We start from the raw sequence: 17,560 nt of genomic DNA on the forward strand, positions 1-17,560 counted from the left end.
TTACACCTTCTAGTGCATGCATGATTAGGAAAACCAAAGATAGCTAACTACACATGTCTTGGGCATTTTAAAATTGAGTGATGCAGGACAACTTACATGTTGGGACATGGGTACACGGATTCCTGTTTTCTCACATATATATGCATTTTCCTTTGTGAAGGCTGTAGATACCCCCAAGCAACGTTAGTAACTCTCTCCTTTATGCAGTCAGAAGGGTTGGTTCATATCTGTCTATTCTATCACTTAGCGACTGAGTTGTGAAGTTCTGTTTGTTTATTTCTCCCTCAAGACAGTGAGCTTCTTAAATACAGAGCTATGGCATCTTTGCACCATCAGCACCCAGCACAGTGCCAGGCCCAGAGTTGGTCCTAAATAAATGTTAGTTGTTGGATGAATGAATCGGTAAAAACTGCAAGAGCTGTATCTTGTAATTATATCTAGACAGGATAAACAGGCCACCGGAGACCAATTATAATTCCTCTTGCTAGCAGGGAGGCCATTAGCATTCTGAGATTATAACTAATTGTCAGAAGCCTATTTTTCTCTCTCAACACGTTTTCACATTAAGGCTTCCTCATTTTTTGTCATCATTCCTATTTTTAAGCTCATTTTTATTTGTGCATTTATTTAAGAAGAATGTTGTGGTTATATGCTATAAAGAATACTTGGCTCCAGGCAACTAAGTGAAGATCTTCATTCCATACAGGTGGTTCCCAGAGCCACGGGAATATCGGTTCTTGTCACTTGGTGTGCTGACTTTTAATGATTCTGGATTTGTTTTATACTGTGTAGTAATAAGGTCATGTGGGTGTGGCATATGGAGGGGGTAGATGGAGATAGTGGGAAAGCTTTAGTTTCCTTGTTACCCTGGAGACAGAAGCCTCACATCCTCATTTATTGTGGCTGTCACTTTGTATAACTCTGCTAAGCATCGTATCAGAAATATGTGTACTCTAAGTTCTGAAGACACAAGCCTTTTCCTTATTTGTGTTATGAGCCAGTTTCCCCTTCCCTTTGCCCCAATTGGTTTTCTTCCCCTCTTTGTCTGCTTATGTGCAGATTCCAAATAGAATGATGGGTGGATTATTAACCCTGGACCTTCTTCTACTGTAGAACAGCAGTGACGTATGTATAGTGAGAATGAAGACTGCAGAGACAGGAAGTCCTCCCTCCCTCTGTCCATCCAGTCCTTCCCTTTAACCCTTCCTTGCTTCCATTCCTTCCCTCCCTCACTCCCTTCCATCCTTCTTTCTTCCCTTTTTCTATTTTTGGGGCAGTGGGAGAATTCTTTTAAATTTTTGTTTTTGGTAACTTTTTTTAAATTTCTTAGTTGCAAGAATAGTAATATAAACTCCTGTGTACCCCTAATGCAGCTTCTCAAGTAGTTTATATTTAGCTCCATTCACTTGATCTTGTTCTTTCCCTCCCCTGCCAAGATATATACATAGGTACTGTTATATATATTTTCTGAGCTGTTTGAGACTAAGTTGGAGACAATGTTTGCCTTTATATCTAAATACTTCAGTGTATATATCCTAAAAACAAGGGAATTCTCTTTTACATAGCATAGTACAATGATCAAGATCAGAAAATTAAACACTGATACAAGTGCTGATGTCTTATCCATAGCTCCTATTCAGATGTTGTCATTAGCCCAGGATCTAATCTTGTATCACTCATTGTACTAAGTTGTCCATATCTCTTTGGTTCCATTAATGTCTTTGATAGTAATCCATATTTTACAGTCTACTGTTGTATCAGTATAACCACTCTAGCATTCTTATGCTCACTGTTTATTATAGTACTTTTATTAATATTCTTTTACTCTCAACCTATATGTTTTTATATTTAAAGTGTTCCATTAGCATATAGTTGGGTCCTGCTTTTATATCCAGTCTGATAGTTTCTGTCTTTTATTGATGTGTTTGAGTTCCTTTATATTTAATGTAATTATTGATGTGTTTGGAGTTATTTCTGCCATTTCTCTATTTGTTTTCCATTTGTCTCATCTGTTTTTGTATTTCTGTTAATTATTTCCTGCTTTCTTTTGGGCTAATTAAATATTTTTTATATTGCATTTTAATTTCTCTCTTGAGGATTTAAAAAATATATGGCACCTGGCAACAGTGCAGTTCCATTCACTTACTTTCATCCTTTGTGCTGTCATTTTCATATATATTACATTATAAACCTAGAAACACAGTGTTATCCTTTTTGATTTAAAGAGTTATATCTTTTGAAGTAATGAATACAAGAGAAAAAATAACCTTTTATATTCCCATTTTTACCATTTTTAGTGATTATCATTCCATTTTTTCCTAGACCCGTGTTATCACCTGTATCCCCTTAAATCTGAAAAACTTACATTAGTACTTTTTGTTGTTCAGGTAAGCTGATGATGACATTTCTCAGGTTTTTTTAATCTAAAAATGTCTTTATTTTGCTATCATTTTTGTTCTTTTTTTTTTTTTTTTTTTTTTGAGACAGAGTCTCGCTTTGTTGCCTAGGCTAGAATGAGTGCCATGGCGTCAGCCTAGCTCACAGCAACCTCAAACTCCTGGGCTCAAGCAATCCTTCTGCCTCAGCCTCCCAAGTGGCTGGGACTACAGGCATGCGCCACCATGCCCGGCTAATTTTTTCTATATATATTATTTGGCCAATTAATTTCTTTCTATTTATAGTAGAGACGGGGTCTCACTCTTGCTCAGGCTGGTTTCGAACTCCTGACCTTGAGCAATCCGGCCCGCCTCGGCCTCCCAGAGAGCTAGGATTACAGGCGTGAGCCACCGCGCCCGGCCCATTTTTGAATGATAGTTTTCTGGATATGGAATTGTGGGTTGACAAGTTTTTTGTTTCTTCTTTTAGCACTTTAATGATGCCATTTGGTTGTCTTTTGGTCTTTGTTTCTCATGAGAAGTCAGCTGTCGTTTATATCATACTCCTATATATAAAGTTACTTTTTGCCTTCAGCTGCTCTTGAAATGTTTCTCTTTATCTTTGGATTTTAGCAGAGTGAGTATTTATCCTGCTTTGTGTTTGCTGAACTTCTTGGATTTGTTGGTTGATGCCCTTCACCTAATTTGGGAAGTTTTTGGCTTTTGTTCCTTTAAATACTTTTTTTCTGTGCTATTCTTTTGTTCTATTTTCAGTCCGTGACTTAGATTACACAAAGTTGGGACCCTTGATATTGTCTTACAGATCTTTGAGGCTCTGTTGCTCATTTTTCTTAAATCCTTTTTCTCTTCGGTTTTTAAATTGGATAATTTTTATTAATCTGTCTTTAAGTTCATTGACTCTTTTTGACATCTCCAATCTGCTTTTAGGGCTATCTAATAAATTTTTTATTTCAATTATATTTTTTCAGGTCTGGAATTTCCATTTTGTTCTTTCATAGAATCTTTACAGTTTACATATCTCTGATATATAGTCTATCTCCTCTTCTTTATGCATATGTTTTCCTTTTATTCCTTGAATATATTTTTAACAGCTCCTTTGAAGTCCTTGTCTGGTAGTTGCAACATTTGGATCATCTTGGTATTGATTTCCATTGACTACTTGTATTATGGGTCACTTTTTTCCTGTTAACACAAGTAGTGATTTTTGGTTAGACACTGGACATTATAAATAATATATTTTAGAGACTCTGGATTTTGTTACATTTCTCTAAAGTAGATTTTTTTCCTTGTAGGTAGTTACCTTGATTGATTCCCAACTCTAAACTGTATCCCTTGTGGTGAGCATCAGCTGAAATATTTGCTCATTTTTAATTTCTGACTGCTGCTTTTTTGTAGTTCTTCTGGGCTCTCCCCCACACATATATAATTAATCAGCCTAAGATTTAATCAATTTTATGCATAGATTTTGGACCTTACTTGCAAATCTCTCTTATTACAGTTCATCTTTTCAGGGTAGCCTACCCTCCAGTTCCTGCCTTTTGGTCATTTTTCACTGCTTTTAAATGGTTGTTTTTTGTTTTGTCACAATTCTGTAATTGTTACTTATAGAAGGGTTAGCCTGACTAAGCTACTGTGCTCTTGCTAGAAATCTTGGTTCTTTTTTATAGTTTTCATTTATTTGATGAGATTCCCAATCTGTTCATTCATTATGATGCTATTTTCCTTTTAGTCCTCAAGCATAGCTGCTTTAAATTTCTTTTAAAGTCTGCTAATTCCAATATCTGGATTTTCTGTGGTTTTTTTTTTTTTTCTATTGACTGATATTTTTCTTATATATAGGTCCCATTTTCCTGTATCTTTTCATGGCTGTAGCTTGTTTTTTGTTTTCTATTGTATCTTATTGATAAAACATTGTAGAAGGTCTGGATTTTGTTATTTCCCTGTGAATAGTGCTTTGTTCTAGAAATCAGTTCAATTCTGTTTTCCCCTGTAGCAGGCAGCACCTGAAAGAGGTCAGTTCTTTCATCCTTCAGTTACTGCTTTTCTTTGTGCACCTCACCATCTCCCCTATGAATACATAGTTCAGAGATCTGCCAAATATTAGGGTAGGAGTTAATCACAGATTTTGAGGGCTTTCCTTTCTTTGGCTCCCTCCTTTCCTTCCCAGGATTTTTACCCTCACTTTCCAGCTGCCCTGACAGCCCCAATCTCTGTTCTCTGACTTCTTGAGCCAATAAGACTGTAGCTTTTGCTTGAGTTCTAGCTACCCTGCATACCCATGCAGAATGGGAAGTGCCTTCAGGCAGAAAGCTGCATAAATGCAAATTTTACCCAGTGTGGTTTTTTTCTTACAAGGGTCTGCTCTGCTTTAGTTGCTGCCAGGGTTTGATTATTTCCTAGTGCCTACAAATCATTTTTTATGCCTTGACCTGCTATTACAATATGTTTCACTTCACCACTGTTTGTTTTTAGTCACATTACTTAACCTCTTTCAGTGTTTCCTCATCAGGAAAAATGGAGATAAATAATACCCATGCTAGAGGGTTCTTGGGAAGGTAAAATGAGTCAATGTACAGAAATTTTGTTTATGTATTGAGCACAGGGTGGGTACTTGGCAAATGGTAGCTCTTGAGCTTCAGAAAACCCTTACCTGAGTTAACTGGGCCAATATTTGGCTTTCTGTTTGTCACAGAACTTGACAACACTCAAAAGAGGGTGTACTTAATTTTTCCTTCTTGGATATTTTGGCAGTATTTTGAATATTGTCTTTTGGAACATACCTTGTTATTGGTACATGTGACTTACACACTTTGGTATTTCAAGCGGTTCTAATTTTCTTGTTCTTTATAGATCATCTGCAAAATGGCTTCAATGCTGAGTAAGAGCACAGTTGAACGCCTGCTGCTCCCTCGGTTCTGTGAACTGTGCGGTGACGGGAAGCCCTTTCAAGTTCGGAAGGTGGGAACATAAAAGTTTCAAAACTCCTTAAGTTAAAAAATTCCAAATCAATTTCTCTTTAAAGTTTCTGGACTTCTTCAGTAGATGTTGCCTGTAGGAAAAAATGTGGCTAGTGTAAAGTATGTAAGAAAAATATCTGAGCAGTCTTGCCAATTTTTAATGCATAGGAAATGCATAGAGACCTAGAGATAAGATTCTGTAGAGATGAGTAAATCTGTTGGGCTCAGGCACAGGACGGGAGTTGTGGGACCTTGTTGGCTTGTGGTTACATGCTGTTACCCAGGCATGCAAGCTCTTTGATGAGCTGGGGTGATTTGTTCCAGAACTCTCTTTGCTGTACCTTCCAACTCAAACCCCAGCTTCCCTTTTAGTTCCTTGTCACTGGCTGTTAAATTCTTCTTTTGAAGGCCGTTGCTATCACTCCCTGAACACCCTAGCTGCGTAACTGGCCATCGCCCCTCTGGTCTCTCGTGGTGTTGCATAGGTGAGACACGCTAGGTCCCATTTACCATGCAGAGGATGTTAAGGGTCTGTTTTGCCCTATTGCTAACCAAATGCATTATGTATCAAAATCAATTAGGAGCCAGAAAAATCTTAGAATTTTAGTACCTTATTGTAAATCTTCTGTTTTCGATGCAGTGGCGGCACCGAGCACAGTGCTGTGTGGGCGACGGGCTGGTGAGGGCTTATTAGCTGCCTGACTAGAGGGATGATTGCTCACAGGGCGCCTGCTTGTTAGCTTTTCCAATTTGTTAAGACAAAAAGAAAGATAATAATAGGTATGCCTTTTGCCTTTTAAAGGTGTGCGCTACAAATTTTGGTGATATTTGTCATGCTGTTGGACAAGAAGCCACTGAGAAATTTTTGGTATGTGAATTTTGTCACTTATAATTGCTGATTCATTTCACAGTGCACTTTCAAAATCAGTTGTTAAGTTTTATATTTATGAGTCTGTTACTTTGGAGTGGCAGCTCAGTTTTGCATTCATCAGTTCAACTTTCTTGACTTCTGAAGTTAACATTTTCTTGAGTATTAGGCAGTTGGTCTGTGAGATGAGCTGGAAGCAGCCCATCCTCTTTCCTATGGACTTTGTTGTCAACTCCTCACAGGTCATTTTCCCCCAGTTTCTTCTCACTGTCCAAACCACCGTCTCTACCCCCTCTCCACTGCTCTGTATGGAGCACCACTCGACCACCTCAGTCCCGGGCCTCAGAACCATTGGGATGTTTTTCTTGGTTTGCAGGTTAAAATCTGGAGCCTCAGTGGCCTTCCTGGTCCCTCACAGGTGCCATTCCTGCCTCACCTCCAGTCGCTGTCCTCAGTTCTGAGTGCCACTCTGGCCCTCTGTGGGTCCCACCTGAATCCTGGTGGGCCAGTCAAACGTATTCATAAAATATGTTTAAATTTATAACTATATTTTTGATAAATTCCCACGATTCTGATGTACAGCAGGGTAGAAAACAGCTTCACCAGCCAGCCAGGTGACCTTTCACCTTCCATGAGGCTTCCTGCTCTTCACACCTCTGGGCCTCTGCTCAGGACTGTCCCTTTCCTGAGAGTGTCTTCCCTACTTGGTGGGACCCTACTCACATTTCACACCAGCCTGAACACACCTCTGTGAAGTTCTTTCCTTGTCTAAACTTGCCTACCCCCTGTGCCAGACCGAAGGAATGTCTCTCTCTCCAGCTCTCCAGGGACGTTTTGTCCAGACTGCCTCGGTATAGCTTTGCCGACGGGGAGCTTCTCAAGGGCAGGGACCGTGTCATGCCCGTCTTTGTTCCCCAGGGTCTGTCTGCCCAGTAGCTGGCACTCAGACTGCCATGTTCAATGAGCATTCGTCACTTTTGACAGAATATACTATAATACCTGTGTGGTTGGAACTCAACCTCAAACGTGATGTTTAAATTAATTTTTAAATTTAAGTTCAGAGCTCATTTTATTTTATTTAAAGTACAAGCCATGTCAACATAGTTCTAAGTCAAGAATAATTTTTAATGGGCTATTGCTTTGAATATACAGTGAGTATTATCTTCTACTTAATATTATTATCCGAATGAAGAGCAACAGTGACCAACATATTAATTTTTCTGTAGGTAGATGTTTCCATGATCATATCATATTTCCATTTATAAAACATTTTAGGTTAATTATTTTACATTAGGATATTAAAAACAAAGCCTTTTAAAAGGATAAATTTTCAAAGAAGATGTAATCATGATTGATACAGATATAAAATGAACATGTATCAAAGATTTTATTTAACTCATGTATTAATGATGGAAACCTGTAAGATATTACAGTCAGTTTAATGGAGAACACAAAGCACTACACATTGATAACCAAGGAATACTAAGGTGAATTTACACATAGATTTAAAACTGGTCAATTGCATTCCACTGGACACAGTTTGCATTGCTGTGGAAGAAATTATTTGCAATACTATCAGTTTTAACAACTTACTTTCTATCACTAGAGTTATAAAATACTCTAGTCAAAGATATGGTTACCTAGATGGGTGAGTTAGTTGGGACATCTACTAATTTCAAAGTCTTTCACAATCTTTCTCTGTACTTCACATAATGAATACCAGTCATTCTGCCTTTTTTGAGGTTTTCTTTATTATCTATTACATTTCACCAAGTCATTCACTAAAATTAGGTGGTAAAGGAAATGTTTCTTCTACTTATAGTTTTTGTTTCAAATGATTCCTTTCAGACCAATGTGTATTTTCCCTTTTCTTTGTCAATTATTTCTGGATATGCCTTCACTACATTATTAAAACAGCTTCTTCCCTTTCTCAGTGTACTCAGATTTGAGTGACACTATTTTATTGTTTTGGTAGATCCCAAAGTTTTTTCAGCTCTGCTCAGATAACGTGTGGGGGATGCGGAAAGCCTGCGCAGAATGCTTCATGGCGGTGTCCTACAGCACCTCCCCCGCGGCCCGCAGAACCACGCTCTCACCGCTCTTCATCAGACTTGTCAGCGACCCCTGTCGATGGGTGAGTGCCATCAGCACTGTCAGTGGTGACACTGGCCTCTGTCCCATCAAACTGTCTGTCGAGGTGTGCCGCCATGCTGGGCCTCCAGGTCTCGTTGTGGGTTGGACTTGGAACTGTATATTTTGTCCTTTCAGTTCACTAATTGGCGTCATCAGATTTAGACCTTATGAGGTATAAGTTAGAACAACTAAAAGCTCAGAAGCTTTGGGGTGGATATTAAGAAAGTGGCACAGGCTTGACATTTAGATTGAATGACTGTCACAGAAGGAAGCAGTATAGCTAGACTGTTAGCCTTTTCTGTATTATCATAAACATGCCTGTAGCAACTAATAGGGTCTGTCCTACTACTTTATAAAATCTGATATTATTCAGTATGAAATTAATATTCTGGAAGAATAAGAACTACATTATAGGGCTAAATTTTTCCTTATTTTTGTAGAAAAAATAGTTTATTTGGAATTTAGGGAATGATTTAGAAAGTAGTAAATCTGCATAGACATAATGTTGTGACAGTGGCTTGTCTGGTGAGCAGCATCTGTTTCAGCCTGGGATCAGACCCGGCCACCACAGGCTGACGCTGCGCTCACTGCGCTCTTCTGTCTGGTTGCAGGTGCGCCAGGCTGCCTTCCAGTCCCTTGGCCCCTTCATTTCCACCTTTGCAAACCCCTCCAGGGCTGGCCTTTATATTCGAGAGGATGGCACCCTGAGCATCCGACCACCAGCCCAGGATCTGGACTCCGAGTTCGCCTCTGGCTCACCCACTCCCGGTAGCAGTGTTGACACTTCCGTAGCCAGGTACGCTCCTGCAGGATCAGTACCAGGACCTCTGCTTCACCTCAAGCAGCCACCTAAAATTCTAGCAATTATCTCATCTAGTTTTAGTAACAGTGACCTTCTGGGCAAGATGGAATATTAGAGCTTTAATTATGTAAAGAAGCAAAAAGTAATTGCAATAATGATTTTGAAACATGACTACTGGGTTATAAATAATGAAGCTACTGTGTCTCCTAAATTTAGATAAAATATTCATTGAGAGTAGTGATTAAATAACCCATAAAGAAAATTTTCTCCACTTTTTGATTAATGAAGTTCTTCAGGTAATTTACATAGGGAAAAATGTGATGTCTTGTAGATGTACTTTTGTGACATAGGGTGTTGCACATAAAGGTGATGTTTCTGACCAACATTAGTAGGCCCTGCACTGTTTTTCTAATGTGGTGATTGATCTTAGCTTTTTATATCTTTCCTATGAGGATGATGGGTATGTACTAAGACAACTATTTGAGGTGGTTCTAACCATCTCTCCATTGTTAATGGTACGCAGGAGCGTGATAGTGGGAAATTGTTACCTCACATGATAACAGATCCTTTTAAAGATTGGCCCATCCTTCCTCCTTCCTTCTGCCATCAAAGTTCATGAACTCCTGCTGTATGTCAGGCCCGTGGCCCACACTCAGTGTCTTCCTCATCAAGACCTTTGGAGGAGTTAGCAAGTCACCAGCTCTCCCAGGCTCAGCCCTTCAGTTCCCAAGCCTGCCCTGGCGGGAGTGCTAGAGAGCAGCGTGGGGATGAAGTCATGCCCCTGAAGGTGCTTGGGCAGGAGCCAGGGCTTGGAATATAGTGGAAGGGGGGGCCGAACTTTCACGTGGTATTTTCAGTGCATATCACACTCCCAGTAGGACAGTGGGAGATCATTGAAGCTCTTATCCTCTTGTGAGGTTTTGGTCTTCTGACAGCAAGAGACACGAGGGTGGCAGGTGGCCAGCTAGAGGAAAAGACTGGCCTTGCAAGGATGTGGGTCTCATGTTTTTCCCTGTTACTTTCAGTCTATTACATGGTGCTAAAAGTTTGCTTTTCTAAATTTAACCTAGTTCAACAAAGCCTTTGCAGATGGAGCCAGATCTACCCATGGAAGGGACATCAACAGAAACCAGTGGTTTCCTGCATATCACAAGCTTCTCGAAGGGCCTAATGGAAAACCCAGTGGAAGGTTCTGCTTTGGTTGGGGCTGAGTCGGCCAGGCCTTCCTCGGTGGCCAGTGCCTTCTCTGAGCTCCCTGGTGTTAACGCCGTCCCCATGAGCCGCCACCCTGGACCAGATTCCTGGGCCTTCCCAGGGAGCTCTGAGGATATGTTCAGTAATTTCCTTTATTGGCGACCTCCTCTCCCTGACATAAGCGTGGACTTAGAGCTACTTCTGAGTGAGGCTGGGCCACAGGAAGAAGACTGCAGCACACCTGAGACTGTGCATAATAGCTGTGTGGCCAGGAGTGAGATTCAAAAAGTCCTCGAGAGTTTGCAGGAACATATGATGAATGATCCAGATGTTCAAGGTAAATGTTGTCCATTGTAACTGAAGAGAAGATGGGATATTTCTGTGTTGTGCATTCCTTCTTCCTTAAGCCTGTCTACTGACGCATGTATGTAACTGTATTCGTTCACACTGTGCACAGACTTGTCCAATCTCTCTACATCTAGAACAGCCAGAGATACCTCCATGCAAGAATTTTGCCTCCTTGTTTTGCAGACAGACATGCCCACAGTCTGCAGTCAGTTCTGATAGGAAAGTGGATAGCTCTTGGGCATATCTATAAGCATATCTATAAATTTTATTAGCTCCTTAGACACGATTACATCATTTCCCACGTATAATGCCCTTTCTGGTTATGAAAAGCTAAGGATGGTGCTCCTTTTGGAGCCTATTAACTCAGCCCGTAGCTAACTTTAAGGTTTTGGTCTTTGTACAGCAAGGAAAAATACAACTTCTTCTTTGGGGTATTTCTCATTTCATGACTAGTGCTCCCTCTGAGCGCCTGACCTGGGAGCCAGGCCTGTAATCCACATCCATTGTCATGACTCTTTCTCTGCACAGTGCTGTATTTGTATTCTTCCTTGAGTTGGGGAAATTGGAAAAAACAACACTTGCTGCTGTTTCTGGGCAGAGATTTGTGTGAAGCTTTCGGGAAGGGAAATGTGAAAATCTAGTTAGCCCTGTGATTATTCTTTTGTCCTTAAGTTTATGAAGGAAATTAAATCAATGTTTGCTAAAGGAATGAGTACATGTAACATACCACTTCTAATAGCTATAGACAAAGGTCTGTTTTTGGAAAACACATTACTGAAGCTGTCTTAATCCCCAATGCCAAGGCCTGGGCTGGGGGCTGGGGGAGCAATGACTGGAGCAAGAGGCCCTAGTGGTCTGGTTGAGGGGACTGTGCAGGCAGCCACTGTGTGGGTGCGGGGAAGGTTGGAAGGGGAGGGAACACACTGTGCAGAGGAAACGTCTGGGAGAAGACGAGCAGGTCATATTTGCCCCGGGCTTTAGAGGGTGGCTGGGAACCCACCGTCCAGAAAAGTCAGAGGGTGAGTTTCAGAGGGTTCTTTCAGCTCCCTGGAATCATCGTGTGTAAAATCTTATATGTATGTGCATACTTAATTTCTATGTAAGAAAGGGCCCACAGCTTTCTTCTTAGCTCAGAGAGATTCTATTATCCCAAAAGATTCAGAAATAAATGACATGACACGTTTTATCTGTGAACTAGCTGTGGCAGGAAATGTTGCTTAGGCCATTGGGAAAGGCCTGGTGTGCCGCACTGAGGAGGTGGGACCTGCCCTGGGCACAGGGGGAGCCAGCTACAAGCTCTAAACATTGTACTGAATCTTGGGGTCCACTGAATTTAACAAGTAGAAAAGAGGATGCAGGAAGTAGTGTGTGTGTGTGTTTTGGGAAGTTGGGGGACATAAAAATATCTAGTTTGTTTTTATAGAAAGATATGCAAAATGTGTAATCTTTACTGTTTGGAGGGTCTCAAACAGTCATACTGTGGACAGAAAAAATGGGTAGTCCTTGAGGCTTGGTGAGTGAGATCATTGCTCATCTGTGTGTAAAGGATTTATTCATGCTCGGCCATGTGAGTCTGCACGTTGTGTGTGTGTGTGTGTGTGTATGTGTGTGTGTGTGTGACAGGGTTGGCAGCCAGCTGCTTTCTATATGGGAAAGCAGGACACCTTCACCGAGGCAGTGGGCTCCCAGACATCACTGTTCATTAGCATCATGTTGTCTGTCTGTGAAAGATGGTGCAGTCAAACTCTGATTTTTCCTAATTGAGGCTTTTCAGGTTCAGATTTGATGTTCTGTGCATGGCTGGCGTTTAGTTGAAATAGTTACTGTTAATGGCTGTAAACATCACCACCTTGCTGAGAGCTTGTTTTGAGACTCCAGAACACTGTTACCGTGCAGCCCTCAGCTTTGGAGCAGATACAGGGTATGTGTGTAGTATACCTACATTGTACAGCCTGGAGCAGATGGTGTTGTTTTGAAGACTTCTCTGAAGTAAATCCCCACAAACCAAATAAAGTTATTAAAATTCTTGAAACTTCTTTCCCTGTAGCTCAAGTTCAGGTATTATCAGCTGCACTGAGAGCTGCACAGCTTGACTCCGTGAATGAACCCGAGAGCAAGCCGACAGAAGGGCTAAATGCAGTGTCCATTTCAGACCCCGGCTCTGCCTCTGACAATCAGATCGCTCTGTCAGCTTCATCATCTCAGAATGAGCTCTCCGTGGCCAGGATATTACAAAGCACAGTAAGTATTTGCCCTATCCCTCAGCCACTGAGGATGTGACAGAAATCCCAAAGCTGCATTTTCTTTTATTAATACATCCCGGCAAAGATGATAAATGGCAAATTTCATTTTATTCTTAAGGTCATGTTTTAGATAACTAGACAACCAATCAATCAGATGATTGATAATGCTGACTCTCTTCCACAAAAACAGGGTGGGGACCCAAAAAGTACCTTATCTCTTCTCTAACAATGACAACAACTTACTCTAGGGTGGGGTGGGGGGAGTTAACCATATAAACACTCTATGTCACTGCTAATAGATATTAACATCTTTTAATGATAGTGGGAGGCGAATTCATGCAATTCCTAGAATTTAAAGTTGACAGGGCCTCAGAAATGATCATCACACCTGGCCCCTCATTTCATAGGAGCGTGTTAATACCTGGTTGCTCCAGGAGTGGCGCTGGCCTGCTGATCTCAGAGGAGAGGTTTGGGAGAGCCAGCAGTGACCATTGTTCATGCACAGCCTGGAACCAGCCCCTTTGAGGCCCGAAGCTGGATAGGGAGGGGCCCATGCCTTGTTTCTTACTTGGAGTCTCTCCAGAAACTTCTTTACCCTGTTATGCCTGGAGGCTCCTGTGCTTTATTAATTTCTACAGAGCTTCCACTTGGACGAGTTTCAGCTGGGATCTTTCACAGTTAGGGGTAAGAATAGAGAATTAAAAGTAGGAAGGAGCCTGTGATCCTGCAGTCATTGGTATTTCAGCACCTTTCATTGCTATGCGCCACAATGGGTAATCTCTTCAAACTCACGGTCTCAGGGCCAGAATACCGATTGTTTCTCTGTTGACATGGTTTATAATTTGATACTGGTGATTAAAGTAATGTATCCCCTCATTTACCCCCTAGGCCTGCTCTAATAAAGCAAAATAAAGCAACAAATTTTCAAAACTTGAATATAAAATGTTCAAGAGTTGTTTATGATTAACAAGAAATGAGATAATCTTTTTTGCTGGTTTGTTTCTAAAAAATTGGCAAGAAAACTCATGTTACCCTTGTTACCTGTAGTACAAAAATCACATGTGTTAGGTAGAAAGATGTGGCCACATTTATCTTGGTGGGGATGTGATAATGTTTGGGCTTCTTTATCGTAGGCAGAAGTGACCAAAAAAAAAAAAAAAAGAACAGATTCCTACAAGTTGGGTCTCTTCCATGGTAGATGTGGAGGGGCTTGTATAATTGGGCCCTTGTTTTATGGCTGTGGTTGTCAGAGCTTTTGAATTTGCAGCTTTTGTCTCCAAGGTTCTCCTCCCCAAGGTCAGGTTGCATCCAGTTGCAAAAGAAGGAAAAAGAAACAAAACTCACAAGCGCTTGAACAATGAGGAAAACGTCATCCTGCAAAAATGATAGGACGAAGGGCTAAGGCTGGGGGGGCTCCAGGGCTTGGGCTGCATACCTGGGCACTCACCCCTCTGCCCTCCACTCTGCTGTGGTGGCCCCATCAGTGTGTGACGTCCAGGGGAAGGACGGGCCTGTGTCTTCCCACCTGTCTGTCTTGAAGAGCAAGGAAACCCTGGGCCAGAGACCCACCCCTTGCCCTCTTCCTCGGCTTCCCTTCACTGGCCACAGTTGTGTTGTGCCTTCTTGGGTTTAGCATGCTGGGCTGAGTAGAAAACAGGGGAATGCCCCAGCTGTTGGGTTTACTAGAAAGGAGGCTGCAGGGCGGTGAGTGAGGGTGCACAGGTCACCAGTCAGTGTGCTGCCCTGCTCAAGGGTGCTTTGGAGAAGCAAATTCACATAATCTTTTGGGGTTGCCTTGATTTTGCTTCTGGAGTATGTGCTGCATATAACACCTGCACTGAAGACTGTGGGATAAATTAATTCCTCAAAGGATAAGAAGGATTCCAATGGTGCAAGGAGAATTTGAGGTCTTAGGTTATCGTACCAAAATATTTCTGTTTTACCATGTCCTCTGTTAAAATAAAAGTATACTTCAGTGAAAACCTTGGGAACTGAAGGTTCTGGGTAGTATGCCTCAGAGCAAACGAAGCATCTATCGGTGTATTAATCGACTTTCCCGGATCATATATTGAGCTGATTTGTCAGAATCCATTAAGCTGGTAGACAGTATGACATTTCAAGTGCAAGTTGGAAATCCATGTTATGGTTGAAGGAGAAGGTCAGATCCATCTCAGTTAATGTTAATCAATGATCAGAGACCAATATGTCACTGTTGAATGTTCTTGCTCATTTTAATTGTTAAGCTAATGTAAAAGTTCATCAGCAAACATTAGGAGTATTTGCACATGTGAAAACTGAGAACAGTTTTCCAAGTAAATACTCCTTCATCAGCCATATCTTTTCACTCAAGTTCACTGGGCCCCCATGCTCCATTCTCTCTCTGAGGTCTACCAGTGCCACAATCTCTGATTCCCAAGAAATGCTGGAGCTGCTGGTTCTGCCATTTCTTGCAAATCCATCCTTCCTTCTGGAATGGTCTGTGCCTAGTGTGAATGTTGGAGGGCATTGGTTAGCCATACGCGGGAGACCCCAGGACTTAAAAGGTAGTAGATGCAGACTCACATGGTTGGTACTCACCAACGTTAACTTCAGACCTTGTCTTTTTTATAAGGACCTCAAGCAATCTTGAAATGAAAATGTATGAAGCCAATTTTCCTTAGCACTTAAAATAACTGGTCTATACAATATCATATATAACCGTGCAAATGCAGTTTTCAGCATCTGGAAAAATATTGAGTTGAAGGATAGCTTTTGTCTTGGCTTGCACAAGAAGTCATTTCTGGCATTGAAAAAGGACATTTAGAAGGGGAAGTGGTTGGACAGATTCTTCCTTTGAAGCAAATTGGTAACATGTCCGATGAACTCTGTAGGATCCAGGAGAACCCCCAGATGGAACCAGTGACCATTTGGAGACTGGCCAGAGGCATGACCCCATCCTACTCGAGGAGAATAAATCTAAATTACAGGTTTGTTCCTTGGGGGAAAAAAGCAGCTCAAAACTTTATATTTTCTGAAAGTTAACCTTAAAAATGGCCATTGGAACCAAATATTTTTCTTCTATCAGTGTTAATTATGTATCTTATCTTAGTTCATATTCTGTGTTGCTAATAGCTCCTCTCCAACTTAAAAAAAATCTAAAATTGTTTTTAAAATCTTCTGAATAATCTAGAATAGTATTTTAATAAAGCAAACCAATAAGAAAAAATTTTGATGCCAGACATTAATATTTAGTCTGTTTACAAGTTGTTTTGCTTTTTTTGTTTGAAAAGATTTTGATAATAGCTCCTTTTGTTGAACCATGTTTGATTTTATTGTATCTTGTGGATTGGCTTCTTGTGCCATGTAAGTTCCCTTCAATGTTTTAAATGATTGGGGTTCATTGCTCTTACAGAGATAAACAGAAATGGGGTGATGTCTTATGAGAACAATAGCCCATCAATTGGAAAAATACAGTCATGATTTTCAGAGTGTAATGTCTCAGGCCCCAGGTTCTTGGAGCATTTGTAAGAGAGGAGAAGATTGTCTCCGTTCTCGAGAGCCGGGGGTACCACACTAAGCAGACATTGCTGTCTAGACTGTTCACTCTGATACCAAACGTTGTACCAATCTAAAAAAGATGAGTTGTGGGCATTGTTTTAACTTCAGTCAAAATTGAAAACCCACTCCCTGGAGAAAACAAGGTTGCCAATCTGAAGCCCTTTGGCTTTCGAAAAGCCTTTTGTTCCTCTCAGATTTCTGCTTTGTTGTTTTCATCTTCAGATTCTAAACTCTTTGTTTCTCCTGAGTATTCTCCTTTCTTTGATTTCTTTTCTCCTGCAAGCATGATGGCTTCTTTTCTCTCTTGTTTCCCAGGATATAATCCCTCAGCCTCTGCTGGATCAGTACGTGTCGATGACTGACCCAGCTCGAGCCCAGACTGTCGATACTGACATAGCCAAGCACTGTGCCTACAGCCTCCCAGGGGTGGCACTGACCCTGGGCAGGCAAAATTGGCATTGCCTGAAAGATACGTACGAAACGCTGGCTTCTGATGTACAGGTAAAAGCAGCCTTTTCAGAGGCATGCACAGAAATATGGTGGGTTGTCTGAGTAGGAAGAAAAGGGAAGCTGCAGCAAGGCTCACTGACCTGCAGTCTGTGTGATGCAAATTGGCATATTTACTGGTCTCTGATAAAACAATGCTTTGAATGGCCAACACCTGGCAGTGTTCGTTTTGCTCCCGAAATGCCACCCAAGATAATGAGAACAGTGACTTCCCCTTGCTTGTTGTGATCGTGTGTCTGCTTTGCACCCCTAGTGGACAGTGCGTCGGACCCTGGCCTTCTCTATCCATGAGCTGGCTGCAATTCTTGGGGATCAGTTGACAGCAGCTGACCTGGTGCCCATCTTCAATGGGTTTTTAAAGGACCTGGATGAAGTACGCATAGGAGTTCTTAAACATCTGTATGATTTTCTAAAGGTAGGAAGAAGGGTTAAAAGCAAAAAACAAACCTCCTCTCTCCAAATCAGTCCTGTTATAAATCCTGGATATGTGTGGTGTCAGTGTAAAAAAACAATGCAGCTGTCTTGCTGTCTTCAGCTGAAATGTACTGTTCAGAATCTTCCAGTGAGTATTCCTT

General features: G+C 41.2%; 1 protein-coding gene across 2 annotated transcripts in view; it reads left to right on the forward strand.

Annotated features, from left to right (window-relative positions):
- The window catches only part of LOC105874526 (serine/threonine-protein phosphatase 4 regulatory subunit 1-like), an 82,920-nt gene that overhangs the window by 57,263 nt on the left and 8,097 nt on the right, over positions 1 to 17,560 (forward strand). For both annotated transcript variants that reach the window (XM_012770455.3, XM_076010845.1), the window contains exons 7-15: positions 5,247 to 5,354; positions 6,156 to 6,221; positions 8,197 to 8,355; positions 8,966 to 9,150; positions 10,227 to 10,687; positions 12,746 to 12,939; positions 15,812 to 15,907; positions 16,794 to 16,979; positions 17,239 to 17,400. In XM_012770455.3, the coding sequence (XP_012625909.1) occupies positions 5,247 to 5,354; positions 6,156 to 6,221; positions 8,197 to 8,355; positions 8,966 to 9,150; positions 10,227 to 10,687; positions 12,746 to 12,939; positions 15,812 to 15,907; positions 16,794 to 16,979; positions 17,239 to 17,400 (1,617 nt within the window). The remainder of the gene's footprint in view (positions 1 to 5,246; positions 5,355 to 6,155; positions 6,222 to 8,196; positions 8,356 to 8,965; positions 9,151 to 10,226; positions 10,688 to 12,745; positions 12,940 to 15,811; positions 15,908 to 16,793; positions 16,980 to 17,238; positions 17,401 to 17,560) is intronic.

The sequence above is a fragment of the Microcebus murinus genome, chromosome 16 (genome assembly GCF_040939455.1).
Source record: "Microcebus murinus isolate Inina chromosome 16, M.murinus_Inina_mat1.0, whole genome shotgun sequence".
NCBI lineage: Eukaryota > Metazoa > Chordata > Mammalia > Primates > Cheirogaleidae > Microcebus > Microcebus murinus.